Raw genomic sequence first — 20,368 nt, 5'->3', positions numbered from 1 at the left:
TTATATAAAAGTGATTTGCATACCACCATTACATTCAGAATTCTGAATCTGATTATAAATTTACCTTTACCAGTGAGTTTTATACATTCATATGTTTTTACACTGTTAATTAGCATCCTTTCATTTCAGCTTGAAGAACTCCTTTTAACATTTATTATAATGCACGTTCAGTGGTGATGAATTTCCTCACCTTTTGTTTGTTTGGGAAAGTCTTTATCTTACCTTCATTTCTGAAGGACAGAACTACTTGGTATAGCATTCTTAGTTGGCAGTTTTCTTCTTTAAATATTTTCAATATATCATACCATTCTCTCTGGAAAGTTTTTGCTAAGAAATCCACTAATGGCCTTTTGAGGTTTCCTTGTACATGACAAGAGTCTTTTCTCTTGTTGCTTTCAAAATTCTGATTCTTGGATTTTTGACAGTTTGTTGTGTCTAGATGAAGTCATTTTGGGGTTGTACCTGTTTGGGGTCCTTTTAGCTTCATGTCCATATCTCTCGCCATATTTGGCATGTTTTTAGCCATTATTTCTTTAAATAGACTTTCTGCCATTTTCTCTCTCTCTTCTCCATCTTGGACTTCAATAATGTATATGACGGCATCCCGTAAGTCTTGCAGGGTTTTTTCACTCTTCATTCTTTCCATCCCCCCAACCCCCACCCCCCCTCCTCTGGATGCATAATTTCAAATGACCTATCTTTGAGTTCACTGATTCCTTCTTCTGCTTGATCAAGTCTGCTTTTGAAGCTCTCTATTGAATTTTACAGATCACTCATTGTATTCTTCAGCTCTGGGATTTCTGGGTTTTAGGGGGCTTGGGGGGCTTTTTAAAAACGGTTTCTGTTTCTTTGTTGAACTTCTCAGTATGTTCATGTATTGTTTTCTTTATTTTGTTCTGTTGCCTATCTGTGTTTTCTTGTAGTAACTGAACTTCATTAAAAGGATTAGTCTGAATTCTTGGTCAGTCAGTTCATAGATCTCTATTTCTTTAAGTTTGGTTATTGGAGCTTTATTAGTTTCTTTGGTGGTGTCATGTTTCCCTGATTCTTCATTATTCTTGCATTCTGGTGTTGGTGTCTGTGCATTTGAGGAAGCAGTCTCCTCTTCCAATCCTCACATTTGCTCTGGCAGAGAAAGACCTTCACTAGTCAGGCTAGCTTGGGGCTCTAGAAAGGGCCAGCTGCTAGAGTCCATAGGAGGGCAGGCAGGGCCTCTGGTTGGGTAGGGCCACTGGCTCAGCTCTGCATTCAGGCAGGACCACTGCCTGAGCTGCCTGGTCAGGTGGAACTGCTAGCTGGGGTCCATGGATAGGCATGACCACTGGCTGAGCTCTGAGGTTGGGTAGGGCTGCTGCTTGGGTTCTCTGGTCAGGCAGGAACAAACTGTACTCCCTGGCTGGTTGGTGCTATTAGCTGGATTCCATGTTCAGGTGTAGACAGAGACTGTGCTCCACAGTTGGGTGTGCCCACAGGATGAACTCTGTGTTCATGCAGGACTCCAGGCTATGTTCCACAGTCAGGGTCCCTGGTCAGGCAAGACTGCAAGCAAGCTCTGCAGTCTGGTGGGGCTACTGGCTTGGCTCTCTTTTTTTTTTTTTTTAATTAAAAGGTTTTTATTATGACCTTTATTAAGAGCTCATAAATCACATTCTTAATCTGGCTCTGTTACTACTTTTTCCCTCCACAAATTCTCCCAAAATTATAAAAAATAAAAATGTATAAATATACATTGAGGATTATGCACAGGCCACTAGCCAGGGATGCCAGCTGGGCAGAACTGCTCACCCTGCTTCCTGGCCAGATGGGGACATCATTCTGATGCCACAGTGAGTGGAATCGCTTACTGGCCTCTCTGATTGGGTGAGGTGGCCAGGAGAAATGCAGAGCCACTGCCATGATCCACACACTGGTCACTGTGAGCCCCGCCCACTTTTTTGTTACTAGCTGACCCTTGGTGGTCTAGCCTTGTCAATTCTCCCAGGGTTCTCCATGAGGCGAGACAGAAGTGACCTTCCCAGGGAATACTCCATAATGCTGAGGAAACTGGATGACTACCTTGACTCTCTTCACCCCACTGGAGAAACTGGATGCCTCAGTGTGGCACTGTGCTTGCTTGAAGGAGGGGCAACAGAGTCAAAGTGAAACCACTGTTCTTAGTGTTCTAATGTGGCCTCTCTCAGTTTTTGTGCTCTAAGAGAGTGTTTTAACCTCACCACCAGGTTCTGGGATTTTCAGAAAGGCATTCTTGACTGTGAATAGTTGCTAATCTGTATTTTTGATGAGGACTAGAGCCAGGGATCTCCTATACCACCATCTTGCTTACACCAGTCCCTACATCTGCTCTTAATTGCAAAATTAAGTATTTATTTCCAGTCAGGTTCTTCCCAGAGAATATGATCTCAAACTTTATTTTACTCAATTCTTATCAAAAATATTTGTTATAAGAAATAACATTTATAAAAGATTACCTAATGTAGACAAACTTTTAAAATTCCTAATTGCATTTACTATAAATATTTTATCAAGAATCTCAGTCCCATAGTATCTTTATAAGACATTTCTCTTAGGCAATAAAATGCAATGCCTCTCCTAAATTTTTTTGTTTTTTATCTTATGAATATTGAGACTAACAAAGCTTCCCTCTTTGCTACAGCTGCTAGACAGCCCAGAACCAATGTTGGGCACAACAACTGTACATGACTTAATGGTGTTCTTGTTTACGTACCAACATTTGCTTGAGTTTTACATTATGATCTTATCTTTAATTTCCAGATATCTCATTGTCCTTTGCTGTGTTCTTACGTCACCTCAAATACTTTTTGAAAGAAAGTTGGAGAAAAAAGACAAGTAGGCAAGTAGATTGAAAAGGTCACTAGAACATTTAGCTTATTACTTTACAACAATTCTTCTTACTTCTTCTCTACTCCCACCAGTACTACCCTAGTCAAGGGAAGCAGGCAAGATATTCCCTTAGGGTATCTTTGATGCTCAGGATTCTTATAGGTATTTTCTCCCCATTTTCACAAATATAATAATGAAGAAAGCAGAACTTACCAGATAAACAATATGCAGATCATTTTCTAAAACAAAGCCCTTCATTGCTCTTTGGAGGTCAGCAAAAATATCTAAAGTATCAACTGGAGAAAGTGAAGAAGAAAGAGTTGCCGAACCAAGATGTGTTGGATGATACACACTTCCTGATTTGGGATTGGGGGTGGAGAAATAAAGGACCAAATGTTAAAAATAAAATAAAACAAATGCTGTCTTTTGGCATTCTATAATTAACATTTTAAGGCTCTGATAAATTTTACAAACAGAATCCAATGCATGGATATTTATTAGCAGGCTCTATGCTAATTGTCTGATGTTGCTGAACACAGCACTGATTTACTAAAAATGAGTTGAAAAGTCAGTTTCCTTTTATACTGCTGAAAAAGTCAATTTCCTTTTACTAAGCAGTCTTAGATACTCTAAATCACTAAAGGTGAAAAAGTGAGTAAGCTGCAATTAAGAATAATTTACCTTCTGTTCCATCACTAGCTTCAGTAATCTGGATGAATTCATTTTCTAGTAGCCACATTACACAGGCCTCAATTGCTCCAAGTTGAACAGAATCTTTATTTTTCTGAATTCCCTGCTTCCCTTCTTTCATACTTGCAGCCAAAAATGTGCAAGAAGCATAAGTTTGTATGTCCTGTGATGTACTTGCCACGCCACCAACTATTATCTGAGACAAGAGGTTTAAAATATTCTGTAACTTTTTAATAAGACACATAGGTCCTCAAAATATAAAAGAAATAACTTTGTTCCCTTAAAATATTATCAGCATCTTAATGTAGAGACTCTTTATTAACTCTTCCACCATCATTCATTACAAAGGTAGATAACACCTACTGACAACATGAAAAGTTTTCCTTAAAAGTAGACATAGCATGTTCTCATAAATGAAAATAAATGAATCATTATCTATCTGAAATGTGGGAATTAACAACATAATTAAATAATATACATCTATAAGTATATAACATATATAATATAAAGGGGGTGTTGATGGTTCATGGCCATGAACCAAATCAATTCTTCTCATCCTTCCTTTTTTAAATATGTGGGCATATATGAATGCAAGCATTGAATACTCCCCACCTAGAAGAGGGGTGAGAATCAGTGTAGAAAAAGATGAAAGTAGCATCTTATAGATATCATTTTCCTCAAACTATTCTATTACATATACTAATCTGCCCCTTGTCTTCTGTCATTTAAAGTATACTGGAAACATAACAAATCAGTCTAAACAGAGCTATTTCATTCTTTTTAATGACAGCAAAGCATAGTTTTACCAAGATTTGTTTAGTTTTAATAGTATTTTAGTTGTTTCCAGTTTCTTCTTATTACCAATAGAGCTATAATAAACATTCTTGTATCTTTAATTTGATGAAATTTCACAAATACATCCCTAGGTAAAATTCCTAGATGTGAATCTGCTGGATAAATGTCTTTGTGCATTTTTAAAAAAATTCTTAGTAGGTATGGCCACGTTTCTCTCCAAAAGAGTTTCAGCACTGTATGAGTGCCTACTTTCTACAGTCTTACCTACCCTGTGCTATCAATTACTTTCTTTTTTTTTTTCAAACAGAGCTAAAGGGGAAAAAATGAGAATGAGTACAATACCAGTCCTCCAGCACCAGCAATGAAACCAACAGCAAGGCATGCTGGTATAGGAATAGAAACTTTTTTGGATGAATACATGAAACAGTTAAAAGGGGTTACCTTTGAGGACTCTGAGCAAAAGGCTTTATTTTTCACTTTAGATACTTCCGTCTGTAAAAGTTTGCAACTTCTAATTGTGTATTTGTAATTTAATTTTATTTTAATGTCAACAGGTATTATCTGGATGGAGGAATTATGGTCCATTTTTGTCATCTTTTTTTTTTTTTTTTTTTTTCAGTACGCGGGCCTCTCACTGTTGTGGCCTCTCCCGTTGCGGAGCACAGGCTCCAAACGCACAGGCTCAGCGGCCACGGCTCAGGGGCCCAGCCGCTCCGCGGCATGTGGGATCTTCCCGGACCGGGGCACGAACCCGTGTCCCCTGCATCGGCAGGCGGACTCTCAACCACTGCGCCACCAGGGAAGCCCTGTCATCATTTTTTTTAATTCAGAAAATAATAAAGAACATCTAAAAAATAACCATCTGGCATTTGTGATTTAATACACTGTTTTGAAGTAGATTCGTATGGCACTAGCTGTATTAAACTCCAGGAAATAACTATATAAAGTAGAAGAGGTTCAGACTTGGGAAGGCTATAAATAATCTCATAAAGAAACACAAAACTAAGATTTTTCACATACTAAAGTTCTATCATTGTACTACAGGAACAAAAAAGCAAATGGTGATTTAGTGAACCCTCTCTTACCTCCAGAATAGCTCTTATCATGCTCGAAGTTACTTCTCCTTCTTGTCTTTGCAAACAGCTGCGAACAGGTTTTAGAGATCCCTGAAGTAGAGCGATACCTTTTGATTTCTCAGAGTTTTTACAAATTAAGATACTCTCACCTATAATCAAAAAAAACTATACAGTTGCAGAATCCCAACACGTTTACATAAAATACCTGCTAAAGAGAATTTAAACTGGCTTGTTTAAAAGGAGACAAGAGATAGTGGTTGTTATAGTCATATAATTATCATTGATGTTTTTATTTTCTGAATTTTGGATTGAAGGGGATCAGAATATGCTACACCAAAATATGCCACTTTAGCATAAGGATTATTTTGACCTGAAGCCAACTGGGAAGCAGCAAACATAGAAAGAGCTCTTTGCTTTCTCCTTATTTGCTTAGAAGCAGGACATAAATTTCTCTGTGAAGGTGTTCCCCTTCCTGTCTCTCACAGCAGGAGGACAATTCTTATCACTGGAGACAAAAAGTCAGTATTGAGATGGGTGTGCACAAACCTCACTAAAGAAACCTTAACTTGCATTAAACTCCAGCATGTATCTACCTTCCCACAATGTACCACCCCCTAGAAGCCCAAACCCCTTTTCCTTTTTCTTGTCACTTCTCTACAATTCATCAACCTTTGTTAAAAGGGTATATAAGCCCCCAGCATCTAACTGCTTCTTTAGATTTTTATTTTTCTATTAGGGACTCTGTGTATGTAAAAAATTAAATATTAACATCAAGTCAAATATGTATGGCTTTTTTCCTGTTAATCTGTAATTTGTCAGTTTCATTTGCAGGCACTAGGCATAGAACCTAAGAGGGTAGAGGAAAAGTTTTTTCCTTCCCTACAGGATTAACTATTGTTATTGAATAATTAAGTATATAATAGTAATAGATATTTTGAAAACTATAAAGGAAAATGCAGATGCAAATTATTACTGGTTATGAAACTGCATACCAGTCCCTGTGTCCCTGTCCTTTGAAGTAAAAAGCTCCCAGGCCTCCCCTCAGTCTCAAAAGGCTGGCTCAAGAGTTAATGATTAGGAAATGTGAAGGTGTAGAAACAAAGAATAGCTGTTGGGCCAGGAAACTGGTAACAATTTAGACTATAAACCAGCCACAAAGCAGAGTCACCGAACTCTCAGTTCCCTGAAAGATATAGATAAAAGGTCTAACACACGTTTCTAAGTTGTTCTATAGGAAGCAGACCCCCAGATGAAAACTGCTGACTGCAAGCATGTAGACCCCAGACCAGCTGAACCCAGAAAACTGGTGATGCTTGAAACTTCACCTTGATGCCAACCAATCCGAGAATTGTGCAAAAGCTGCTCATGCACCCGGAAGCACCCTCCCTCACACTGACTTTAAAAGCTCTTTGCCTGCACCAAGATGTTAAGATCGTTTTTAAGGACGCTAGTCCACCATCTTCTCCTTCTCAGTTAGCTGGCTTTTTCGAATAAAGTCACTTTCCTTGACTGAACACCTTGTCACTTGACTTACTGGCCTATCGTGTAATGAGTAGCCAAACCTGAGTTCAGTATCAGTTATACACTATGATAATATAAAATCAAAAATATTAACAGATACCTAGAAATCACATTATAACACTCACTAATTTAAATGCTTTAGGCTATTGAAACAATCAAGTGAACAAAAATATGTGAAAGCACTTATTAATTAAATACATATACAGGACTTCCCTGGTGGCACAATGGATAAGAATCTGCCTGCCAATGCAGGGGACACAGGTTCCATCCCTGGTCTGGGAAGATCCCACATGCCATGGAGCAACTAAGCCCGTACTCCACAACTACTGAACCTTTGCTCTAGAGCCCGCGTGCCACAACTACTGAGCTAACGTGCTGCAACTACTGAAGCCCTCATGCCTAGAGCCCATGCTCTACAACAAGAGAAGCCACCGCAACGAGAAGCCTGCGCACTGCAACAAAGAGTAGCCCCCACTCACCGCAACTAGAGAAAGTCCGCATGCAGCAACAAAGACCCAACGCAGCCACCAAAAAAAAAAAAAAATTAAACCTTAAAAAAAGTCACTAAGAAAAAAAATATACTATTTATACAAACATAAACACTTATTACAACAATTAAAACTAGAGAAAACTATTTTTTTTTCAAAAATGAATCCAATAGTAAGGGAAAGGAGGCAGTAAATAAGATATTCAACAGGCAAAATGAAGGCCATTTGCATTAGAGAAAAACAGAAATAACAGTAGGATTGTGGTGGACTATACTAACCACCCAGGCAGAGAGAAAATACAGATGATGCTTTCTTAACACTGCCAAATTGAGAATCAAGATAGGAAAAATATAAGGAACTATAAACTTGATAACCATTGGTTATTTACCCCAAATATAATTACAAAAACATAGGTGCCATCAGAACAAACAAACAAAAGCCAGGTGAATAAAATATACCACCTGGCTCTTGTGATAACTATAAAACAACCCAGCTTAAAACAAAAAAACTACCTAGAAAATGGATCAACTAGCATTAGCAACAAGGTAAAAAGCCACTTTGAGCAGTGTAAAGCTCTTCCAGGCTTTGATTCTTCAACAAAATAGACAACCCTTTTTCAGGATGAGCAAGATTTATGAAAATGCCCAAAATAATGCCAGTATATATGTCCAGATCCCATTCCCACCTGCCTAGTGAGGCTGTATCCATATTATAATTGAGAAGTCAATTAGAGTCAAATCATTCATAGATTTGATATAGATAGATCTGCAAACTTTTTAACTGCAAGTCACTGTTTTGGCACAAAGCACCATCATCCTACACTGGAAGGTTCCAAAAAATCCAAAGAGAGATTAAAGAGTCATCTAAATAAAACTCCATGAACTATCCAGGAAATATTCATATCATTTATAAAATGCAAAGAAGTTACAAAAATGCTACAAAAAGAATGACCAAGTATTTAAATCTTCATAGTTGATATGAAACCCTTTATTTGCACATTCTCCACTTAAATTCTGAGCAAGCCATATGCCACCTAAAATGGAACATTATGTAAAGTCAAAATCTCAGAAGTTTCCAAGACCTCAGAAACAAAGTTGTTGTGGTATATTTTAGTATTGTTTGAATGTTATCTGATTTAAGGCTTGATATGAGTCCAGGGTGCCAACCTTCCTATTATTCTTCCCCATGAGAAAGATAAGCACAAGCTAAGAACATAGCAAAGCAAATAAAACCTCCTTATCTTTACATCACCTTGAAGACCCTCTGGCCTTGAAAGAAGAGTATCTATGTAAAATGAACTTACACTCCACTCTCCAGAGTTGTGAGTCTACTGAGAAATGAAAATTGGAGGAAGGACGGAAGGAGGCAGTTAGGAATGAGAAGGGAGCATCTTAGCTCTTCCTCCCGCCCTTTTAAAACACATAAATGTAATCTGCATATTTCGTAGATAAAGTAAGAGACAGAAGTAGGATAAACTTCTTTGATGCCTTTAGTAAGAGAAATCCAATGAGTTGGAAGGTTTGTTTAATCAACAAACTTCTTAGGGCTTAAAAGTGAGGCAGACCAGTGGCCCTTCAGGGATTACATACAGACGAATCATTTGCTACTAGGGCTGAGACTAATACTTGCCCCTAATAGCCATTCTCTCATTCTTTCTTTAATAAAACCCCTAAATGTTAGATGAACACAGGGTCACTCAGCTAGATTATATTCACCAGCTTCCCTGTAGTCAGGGAATGTAAACATATGACTTAGTTCTGGCCAATTGTGTGTAAGGAGAAATACTAAGTGCAACTTCTGGGAAGTGTCCTTAAAGGGTAGGATGGGCCCTTTACTTCCTCATCTCTCCTTCCTGATGACTGAAATGCAGATGTGATAACAGAGACTGGAATAGCCATCTTATACCACAAGATAGAAACTATACTGCTGAACACGGAAAAACAAACTAGAAGAAAGAAAGTGTGACAGAGAATGTTCCTCTCAAAGTTCTTTAATGTTAGAAGACTCAACAATTTAGTCATATCCAGAATAATGTAGCAGGCAAGAAATAATATTTGCTGCTATCTTCATATTTAATTCAAACAAGCCTCTTCCCTATTGCTTAAGACAAAAGTTTTGTTTGCATTGCTGGTAATATTGTCATTACTTGTTGATACAAAATAAGAAACTGAAAAAGTGTTTTCAGAGCCAGCACCAATTCAGAAAGAGAAAGAGGGTACATGAAGTTCCTATTCCAAAAGTGTGCGAGTACTTCCCAGCTCTCAGCATCCCTATTTGAACTCTTACAGCAGGCACCTAAACAGAATTAATACCCATATAAATTAATCCCTTCACTAGCACAAAATAGTAGATGATACTGGAAATTAAAAGTCATCTTACAGCTAATGTGATGTCATCTAACATAATACTGAATCATTTCACTGTATATAATACAAAAGAAAATCTTGATTCTACATTACTAGACAATCAATAGTTGATGATATGAAAATTTTAAGTTATAGTCATATAAATATTAAACAAATCCAAAAGGATGACATTAGTGTTTTGGATAACAAAGAAATACAGCATGATAAGAAATGGGTTGCCATTCAATTTCAGGTAGACTGACACTGTCCTTCAGCAACACTATTACAAAATTCAAACTCACTTACCTACTGTGTCTACTCCTTTCCTGCCAGCACGACCAACCATCTGCTTGTAAGTAAGAATATCTAGAGGTCGACCACTGAAAATAGGAGTCCGAATGATTACACGACGTGCAGGTAAATTCACCCCAGATGAAAGAGTAGAAGTTGCTGCCAAGACCCGAATCTGACCTTGACGGAAGGCTCCTTCAATGATATCCCTCTCCTCAAAAGTAAGACCTAAAAAAAAGAAATTACAATAGCATATATTTATTAACATAAAATGAAAATATTGTACTTGATCACTTACAAATGGATCTGAGAATCTGTTACAAGCATGTAAAGATTTTTTTCAAGCTATTGTTATGACTGTAAACAAAGAAGTAATCAAAGTCTACCAATTTAAGAGTATAATCTGCCAACCCTTGTACTGTATACTGTACTTCTATCTCATCTTCTAGACCAGGGGTTGTCAAACTTTATCTGTAAATATTTTAGGTTTTGCAGGACAGATGGTCTCTGCTGCAACTACTCAACTCTACCACTGTCACATGAAAGCAGCCGCAAAACAAATGGGCAAGACTGTGTTCCAATAAAACTTTATTTACAAAAACAGCTGGATTTGACCAGCAGACTGTAGTTTGCTGACCCCTGCTCTAGACAAGAACTCCTTGAAGGTAGAGACATGCCTTATGACAGTATCTGCAGGGTCTATCCAACACCATGGTGAGACACATAAATAAATGTCTGAAAAATAAATACATGAGTAAATGAAAAACAGCATACAGAATACACACTTATGTGGCTTATTTTTTATTTTCTTTTATTTTAAAAAAAATCAAAAGGATTGGGATTCTAGTTTGTAAATAAGTTGTGAGTCCACCAGTATTCATTTTACTAGTATGCATTATAAGTTATATACAATGAAAATATTCTTTTATGTGTTTGTGTGTATGGGTATATATATATATATATATTTTTTTTTTTAAAATTTATTTATATATAGCACGATAAAAATTTTAAATAAATTGAAAAGGTTAAGTTCCTAATCATAGAAACTATATATTCTTTTTTTCTTTTTTACATCTTTATTGAAGTATAATTGCTTTACAATGGTGTGTTAGTTTCTGCTTTATAACAAAGTGAATCAGTTATACATATACATATGTTCCCATATCTCCTCCCTCTTGTGTCTTCCTCCCTCCCACCCTCCCTATCCCACCCCTCCAGGCGGTCACAAAGCACCAAGCTGATCTCCCTGTGCTATGCGGCTGCTTCCCACTAGCTATCTACCTTACGTTTGGTAGTGTATATATGTCCATGCCTCTCTCTCGCTTTGTCACAGCTTACCCTTCCCACTCCCCAGAAACTATATATTCTTAATCATATCCTCAGCATATATCATCATTGACAGATCATACCCTGAAAGAAATTATTTAATTCGGTGACTGTCATAACCCTTGCAATTTTGACAACCTAGGTATTTGGTTTTTAAACACTTGTAGCCCTCTCAAAATACAATACGACAAATTCTAAACTTAATTTGATTTTGATATACTCGTGAGAATATTTCCAATACCCCTTGAGATAAAAGGAAACAGAGTGGCATAAAATTAGGATAGCAAGTACCACTCTAACCTAATTTTTAAAAAAACAAAGTATAGAAAGGTAATAATTTTAGAATTCATTTACCCAATGGTACAAAAAAGCTTATATCCAGTATTTATATACCATACAGATAAGTAAACCTACATGTTATTCTTGTTTAACCTTAATCACACAATTTCTTAAAATAAAATCTAAGAGTATTAAGTGTGGTTAACAAGAAATCAAATGCAAATCAAATATAAAAATAAAAATGAAGAAATTATAAGGATTCTTGGAGGGGGCTTCTTAATAACATATTATAAATACGGATACCTGCATGATGAAACGCTACTCCCCATGGCACAGTTTTTTGTAATACAGAGTCCAGTCCTGAAGGCAAACGTTTTAACTGATCCATCACTTCTAGGAGGCCCTTTTGTTCCAGTATCACTGGTGGAAGTTCAGATGATCTTACCAATCCTGTCACAAAAAAATCATCAACACTGTCACCTCCCCTTGGACCTCTTTAACTGCTATCTGCCTGAGTCATGACAGAGGGCAATGGTTCTGAAACTACTACTTATAATAATCACCTGGATGGGGCTTCCCTGGTGGCGCAGTGGTTGAGAGTCCGCCTGCTGATGCAGGGGACACGGGTTCGTGCCCTGGTCCGGGAAGATCCCACATGCCGCGGAGTGGCTGGGCCCATGAGCCATGGTCGCTGAGCCTGTGCGTCCGGAGCCTGTGCTCCGCAACAGGAGAGGCCACAACAGTGAGAGGCCCGCGTACCGCCACAAAAAAAAAAAAATCACCTGGACATCTTTTAAAAATACTGATGCCTGGCATTCACCTCTGGACTTTGTGATGCGATGCAACCTGGACATAACGATTTTTAAATCTCCCCAGGCAATTCTAATGTGTACCAAAGTTTAGGAAACACTATATTAGGGTGAGATCAAGCCCACAGGAGGAGATCAAAGAAACAGCTGAAGGAAGGAGAAAATTACAGATACTACCACTCAGAGACTAAAAATCAAAATCCTCGCTCAAAGTGTGCCCCACCCCCCAAACCAGCAGTGTCAGAATCACATAGGAGCTTAGTTCTAAATGACAATTCTTCTAGCCTTTTTGGCACCAATGTGGTAATTAATCATACATTACCCTCTGTTTTTGCCTCTATGTGTAACTTCCCCCAGAAGACCTTCTTAGATGCAAGAACTATGTTTGCTTAAAGAATTTCTTAGAATTTTGGATTTCTGAACTAGTAAACCTTCTCATAGAATGTATCTTATATTTTATATATTTTTAAGTCTTTTAGGTAAACTTTTCCTAAAATTTTGAGGATCCACAGAGGGTTGCCAAAGTTTTATTTCTCTAAGAACAATTTAAAATTTTTTAAAAATTATCATTGATTCCTTATTTCAAAAGAAAAGTTATTTTAACATAAAAAATCAGTAGGGATAATTTCAAAATTTAAACTTCATCTTTACGAAAAATGTGCTGCCATGTCTTTACTTTTCTGGTGAAAAGTTCATCATAGCCCAGGCTCCAGTCTAAGCACTAGGATTTGGGAACCACTGCTATAAATCAAAATAACAGAGCCTCAAGCAAAGAAAATATTAATAATGTTTCTGGTTATTAAGGAATATAAGTTATCATGGTTCACATAAAAAATATAAGTTGGCATAATAAGAAAGTATCAATTAAGAGGGAACTAGAAGAGATATTAAAACGTTGGATCAGAGTCTACCCAATATAACTTCAGGCAAAGTTTACTTATTGGAGCTAGGCTTGAGATATCCATCACCTGTCCTCAAGATGCCACTGTCATAACAAAGTCATAAAATATCACAGTATTCTGTAACTAGAACTGGTCTCTGTAGGGATACACTTATCTTTGACCCCAAGGGACCATAAGCTAGTACTCATCCTAGAATCAGTAAAAATATATACTAATGGTTATAGCAATATACTAGATCAATACTCAGCAATAAAAAAGAAACAAATTGATAAAAGTAACAATCTGGATGAATCTTAAAAATATTATGATGAGTAAAAGAATCCAGGCACAAAAGACACATACACACAATATGACTTCATTTACTACATGAAATTCTTAGAAGACACAACTAATCTAGAGTGACAGAAAATATATGAGTGGTTGCCTGAAGCTGGGGATAGAGGGAGGAGATTGATAGCAAAAGAGAACATTTTAGAGTGACAGAAATGTTCTACATGTTGATCACAGTGGGGGAGTTAAACAGGTGAACACATTTGTTAAAATTCATGAAGTTACACACTTCAAGTGGGTACATTTTATTCCACATAAATTCCACCTCAGTAAAGCTTTTAAAATATTGGGTTGGCCAAAAAGTTCATTTGGCTTTTTCCATAAGATGTTATGAACAAACTTTTTGGCCAACCCAATACATGTGTATATATGTATATGTACATATGTGTGTGTGTGTGTGTGTGTGTGTGTATGATTCTTTTTAGAGTTACAGTTTGGAAATATAAAAAAGATATGACTGCTTTCCCCCAAAAAATGTGTATATGTGAAGTTTTTTATACAATTTAGGGGCTTCGAGGTCAACCTCTCAAAGCTCATGGATCCTAGATGAAGAACCTCAGTATATATCTGTAGAAATCCAACATTTTAAAATTCTGAAGATTAATCTAAATGTGTGTACACATTGTCTGTAAGGAGGATAAGGAGATGATTAGTCACAAAAGCATAGTTTTACAAAGGAGTATACAGTAGGCAGGTGGTGGCAATGATGAAAGAGAGCCATGCTTTGCTAATATAATTATTAACATTACTTTCAAGCAAATGTCCTAAGTATGGAGGCTTTCACTGCTATTAGTAACTTACCCTCAGCTTGATGGTGTAGACTGTAAAACGCATAGGCAATGATATCTGCTAACTTCTCACACCATTTCTTTGACGGACAGAAAAGTAATACTGAATGGTTATCACGAATGGTCTCATAACATAAACTAACAACATGGTCCTCATCTCCCTAAAAAAGAAAGAGAAGTTGCCACTGTAGTAGTACTTTCAAAACATTTTCATATCATTTTAAAGTCATTCATTTTGCTTCAAGGGAAAGGTTTTTCTACTCAAAGGCATGATAAAAATCAGTTACACAAAATCAGTAATAAAACAAAGAAAAAGCAGAAAGAGAAAAGAAAATAAACTTCCTTATGATGCAAGGTGAGTAGGAAATATCTTATATTCATTCAACTAATATTGACTGACCTCCAACCCTCAAGTAATGGGGATATTATGGTGAGTAAAAGAAAGTCAAGGTACTATCTTTAAGGAGTTTAGGTCTCACTGGGGAAACATTAAAGTACTAAACAAACAAATGTAAAATACAATCATAATACGTACTATGAAAGAGAGTTTTATGGTGTTTTGAAGCCTCATATTTGACATAAATTTGAAAGATCTGAAAGAAAGGTTTCCCTGAGAAACTGATGATTTAGCTGAGACGTGAAGAATGGGAAGCATTATCCTAATGAAAGGTAACTGGGGGACAGAGAACACATCTCAAGCAAAACAAAGCATTTGTAAACACCCAGTGGTGGCCCAGGGAGTTCTCAAAACTGGAAGGTGAGTGTGTGTAACTGGATTAATTCATTAATCCATTCACTCATTAAGCAAATATTTACTATGTGCCATATATTGTTCTAGGCACTGCAGATGGAGAATAAAGCAGAAAAACAGCTCTGCCCTCAGAGTTCTTCTACTCCAGTAAGAAAAGATAGATAAAAACAACAAGATAAGTAAAACACGTAGTATGTTCAATTTTGAAAAGTGCAAAGGGGAAAAATAAAAAGGGAAAATAGGAGGAATGGGAGAACACAGCAATTTAAATAAGGTGGCCAAGGAAGGTCTGAGAAATTGATATTTGAGTAAAGGTCCAAAGGTGAAAGGGTAAACCCTACTGATGCCTGGGGGAGAAAGCATTCCAGATAAGGAGAACCTGAGGTGGGAGATTCTTGGCATATTATGGAATAGCAAAAAGGCTACCGAGGAAGTAAGAAGGAATATAGAAACTGAAGTCAGCGCACTAAGGGAGTGGGGCAGATCATGCAGGGGCTTGTAGGCTACTTTAAAGATGTTGGCTTTCATTCTAAATGAAACAGGGAACCATCACAAGTTTTTGAGCAGCATGTGATATTCATTTTAAATAGGTCACTAGCTCTTGATTTAAGCACAGACTGAAGGGGACAGAGTAGGAAGCAAAGAGATCAATTATGAGGCTATTTCAAAAATCCAGGTAAGAGTTGTAACATTTAAATGAGGTGGAGGCATAGGCCTGATAATAGAGGATTAACAGGAGAGTAGATGAATGTGTTTACTTATATACTTAAGGTAACCAAGGCACAGTCAGGTGAAATTTGGGGTACAGAGCGAAGCAACTAAATAAGATTCCATACCAGGCATGCAGAAGCTACAAATGCATACCTATGACAGTACTAAAACACATGAATTTAGTCCTATTCCTAGTTCTAAACTTACCCTTAACTTTTTCAGTACTCAGAGGCACTGCTCGGCATAAAAACAGATCCCTCACAGCACAGATCATGAGTCAGTCCTTTAACCTCAGGACTGAAGAATCAGGCTTAGAAAAATATTGTGAACTAAACGTTTTTAAGTGTATTTAGGGGTGTGGGGAGGGGATATTTCTCAGGCCCTTCCTAGGTGCTAGGCAATTTTTTTAAATCAAATTTCATTCTTACAATACTAAATACAAGTATTATATCCCATTTTATAGATGAAGACACTACATTCATTGAAGTTATGTGATTCAACTAATATCATAGCCATATCAAGTATCCCTATGAAGTATCAGAAGTAGGTCTTTCTGACTCCAAAAAATGATTTTTCCACTCTCCTATATTATACCTATAACATTAAACAAAAGGTCAATTTTCCACATTAGTGTTTAGTGTAAACAAAGCCATAAGAAAATCTTTTTCCTAGTTAAAAAGAAAAATCTACACAATTTTATACTTACACTTACAGGAAATGATAATACTTAAATTTAAGACACAGCTACATTTCCTCTCTCACCAACACCACCAATTCTTTAATATGAAACCAATTAGCTTAGCATTAGGAATCCTTCTAATGCATATATAATGCATATTCAACTACTTTGCAACCCCCTACTTTACTTAACTCAAAAACTGTTAACTTGGGCTTCCCTCGTGGCGCAGTGGTTGAGAGTCCGCCTGCCGATGCAGGGGACACGGGTTCGTGCCCCGGTCCGGGAAGATCCCACATGCCGCGGAGCGGCTGGGCCCGTGAGCCATGGCCGCTGAGCCTGCGCGTCCGGAGCCTGTGCTCCGCAACGGGAGAGGCCACAACAGTGAGAGGCCCGCGTACCGCAAAAAAAAAAAAAAAAAAAACTGTTAACTTGGGCTTCCCTGGTGGCGCAGTGGTTGAGAGTCCACCTGCCGATGCAGGGGACATGGGTTCATGCCCCGGTCCGGGAAGATCCCACATGCCGTGGAGCGGCTGGGCCCATGAGCCATGGCCGCTGAACCTGCGCGTCCGGAGCCTGTGCTCCACAACAGGAGAGGCCACAACAGTGAGAGGCCCACGTATAGCATAAAACAAAAAACAACAACAACAACAACAAAAAACTGTTAACTTGTGAGAAAATGCAATCAAATACAAAAGTACTGGTGGTAATTATATAAAAATAATGACTTACCTTTACTTGCAGCATGGGTTGAAATTCCCTCACAAGCTTCAATGAAGAGTCATAAATAGAATTTCCAATTTTTACTGATTCCAGCAGTGGTACAGGGCGAAAGTCAGTGTGGTAGAGTTCAGCATTCAACCAGGAAGCCACAAGCTCCAAATTTGGGAGAGTAGCACTCATGCCAACAATTTGTACGGCATTAGACAGAGGACTGGCTAAATATGCCTGGCTGTGAAAAACAAATGAAAATGATGCTAAAAGACACACAGTACTAATTACAAATGGTGCTAACAATATTCTTGGTCGTGTCCTTTGGTATATATGTGCATAAATTTCTTTAGGGTATACACCTAGGAGTAAAATTGCTGGGTCTTATATTATCTTAATTTTATTAGATAATGTCCAACTGTTTTCCAAAGAGACTGTACCAGAGTTACACCCCTGCAATCCATGTGTGTTTTTTCCCCGTTTTATTGAGATATAATTGACACACAGCACTCTATAAGTTTAAGGTGTACAGCATAATGATTTGACTTACATCATGAAAAGATTATCACAATAAGTTTTGGGAACATCCATTATCTCATATAAATACAACATTAAAAAAACAGAAAAAAGTTTTTCCCTTGTGATGAGAACTCTTAGGATTTATGCTCAATGACTTTTATATATAACACACAGCAGTGTTAATTATATTTATCATGTTGTACGTTACATCCCTAGTACTTAGTTATCTTATAATAGGAAGTTTGTCTACCTTCATTCAGCTCCTTCTCTCCCCAACTCTGCCTCTGGTAACCCACAAATTTGATCTCTTTTTCTACGAGTTTGTTCATTTTTGAAGTATAACTGACCTACAACACTGTTAGTTTCTGTTACACAACACAGTGATTCAATATTTCTATACATTTCAAAATGATCAGCATTAAGTCTTGTTACAATATGTCATCATACAAAGCTATTAGTTATTAACTATATTCCCCACATTGTACACTTCATATCCATGACTCATTTATTTTGCAACTGAAATTTATACCTCAATCTTCCTCACCTATTTCTTTCCTCCCCACAACCCCCATCCTTCTGGCAACCATCTGTTCTGTATTTTTAGATTCCACATGTAAGTGAAATCATAAAGTATTTGTCTTTCTCTGTCTCACTTATTTCACTTAGCATAATACCCTCTAAGTCCATCCATGTTGTTGCAAACAGCAGGATTTCCTTCTTTCGTATGGTTGAATAATATTCCATTGTATATAAATACACCATGTTTTCTTTATCCATTCATCTATTGATGGGCACTTGGTTGCTTCCATATCTTAGCTATTGTAAATAATGCTGCACTAAACCTAGGGGTGCACATATTTTTTCCAAATTAGTGTTTTTGTTTTACTTCAGATAAATACCCAGGGGTAGAATTGCTGGATCATATGGCAGTTCTACTTTTAATTTTTTGAGGAATCGCCATACTGTTTTCCATAGTGGCTGCAGCAATTATATTCCCACCGAAAGTGCACAAGGGTTCTCTTTTCTCCACATCCTTGCCCACACTTGTTATTTGCTGTCTTTTTTGATAACAGCCATTCTGACAGGTGTGAAGTGATATCTCATTGTGGTTTTGATTTGTATTTCACTGATGATTAGTGACGTTGAGCATCTTTTCATATGCCTGTTGGCCATCTGTATGTCTTCTTTGGAAAAATGTCTATTCAGACCCTCTGCCCATTTCTTAATTGGATTTTTTTATGTTGATTTATATGAATTCTTCATATATTTTAGATATTAACCCCTTACTGAATACATCATTTGCAAAAATCTTCTCCCATTCAGTATGCAGCCTTTTCATTTTATTGAAAGTTTCCTTTGCTGTGCAGAAACCTTTTAGTTTGATATAGTCCCATTTGTTTATTTTTACTTTTGTTTCCCTTGCCTGAGGAGACATATCCTAAAAATATTACTGAGAGCAACATCAAAGAGCATACTACCTATGCTTTCTTCTACAAGTTTTATGGTTTCAGGTCTTGATTTAAATCTTTAATCCATTTTGAATTTATTTTTGTGCATGCTGTGAGACAGTAATCCAGTTTTATCAACACCATTTATTGAAAAGGCTGTCTTTTCACCATTGTTGTATATTCTTGCCTCCTTTGTCACAGATTAATTGCCCATAAAAGTCTGGGCTCATTTCTGGGCTTTCTAATCTGTTTCATTGATTTATGTGTCTGTTTTTATGCCAGTACCATACTGTTTTGATTACTGTAGCTTTGCACTATAGTCTGAAGTCAGGGAGTGTGATGTCTCCAGCTTTGTTATTCTTTCTCCAGACTGCTTTGGCTATTCAGGGTCTTATGTGTTTCCATACAAATTTTAGAATTTTTCATTCTAGTTCTGTGAAAAATGCCATTGGTATTTTGGAAGGGATTGCACTGAATGTGTAACTTGCCTTGTGTAGTATGGTCATTGTAACAATATTTATTCTTCCAATCCATGAACACAGTATAGCTTTCCATCTGTTTGTGCTGTCTTCAATTTCTTTCATCAGTGTCTTATAGTTTTCTGAGTACAAGTCTTCTACCTCCTTAGACTTATTCCTAGGATTTTTATATATATATATATTGGAGTATAGTTGATTTACAATGTTGTTTTAGTTTCAGGTGTACAGCAAAGTGGTTCAGTTATACATTTATCTATTCTTTTTCAGATTCTTTTCCAGTATAGGTAATTACAGAGTATTGAGTAGAGTTCCCTGTGCTATACAGTACAGCCTTGTTAGTTCCCTATTTTATATATGGTAGTATACAGGTTAATCCCAATCTCCTAATTTATCACTTCCCCCCACCTTTCCCCTATGGTAACCATAAGTTTGATTTCAAGATCTGTGAGTCTGTTTCGTAAGTAAGTTCATTTATATCATTTTTTATTAGATTCCATATATAAGTGATATTATATGACACCTGTCTTTCTGTGTCTGACTTACTTCACTCCTTATGACAATCTCTAGGTCCATCCATGTTGCTGCAAATGGC

General features: G+C 37.1%; 1 protein-coding gene across 1 annotated transcript in view; it reads right to left on the bottom strand.

Moving 5' to 3' along the window:
• The window catches only part of POLQ (DNA polymerase theta), a 113,995-nt gene that overhangs the window by 82,585 nt on the left and 11,042 nt on the right, over positions 1 to 20,368 (bottom strand). Inside the window, exons 6-12 of the mRNA XM_060149319.1 lie at positions 17,352 to 17,571; positions 14,495 to 14,642; positions 11,956 to 12,102; positions 10,063 to 10,275; positions 5,412 to 5,551; positions 3,523 to 3,727; positions 3,055 to 3,197 (exon numbers count right to left, since the gene is read on the bottom strand). Of these exons, the coding sequence (XP_060005302.1) occupies positions 3,055 to 3,197; positions 3,523 to 3,727; positions 5,412 to 5,551; positions 10,063 to 10,275; positions 11,956 to 12,102; positions 14,495 to 14,642; positions 17,352 to 17,571 (1,216 nt within the window). The remainder of the gene's footprint in view (positions 1 to 3,054; positions 3,198 to 3,522; positions 3,728 to 5,411; positions 5,552 to 10,062; positions 10,276 to 11,955; positions 12,103 to 14,494; positions 14,643 to 17,351; positions 17,572 to 20,368) is intronic.

The sequence above is a fragment of the Lagenorhynchus albirostris genome, chromosome 5 (genome assembly GCF_949774975.1).
Source record: "Lagenorhynchus albirostris chromosome 5, mLagAlb1.1, whole genome shotgun sequence".
Classification (NCBI taxonomy): domain Eukaryota; kingdom Metazoa; phylum Chordata; class Mammalia; order Artiodactyla; family Delphinidae; genus Lagenorhynchus; species Lagenorhynchus albirostris.
The sequence above is the reverse complement of the archived record's forward strand: the minus strand, read 5'-3'. Positions and strand labels throughout refer to the sequence as shown.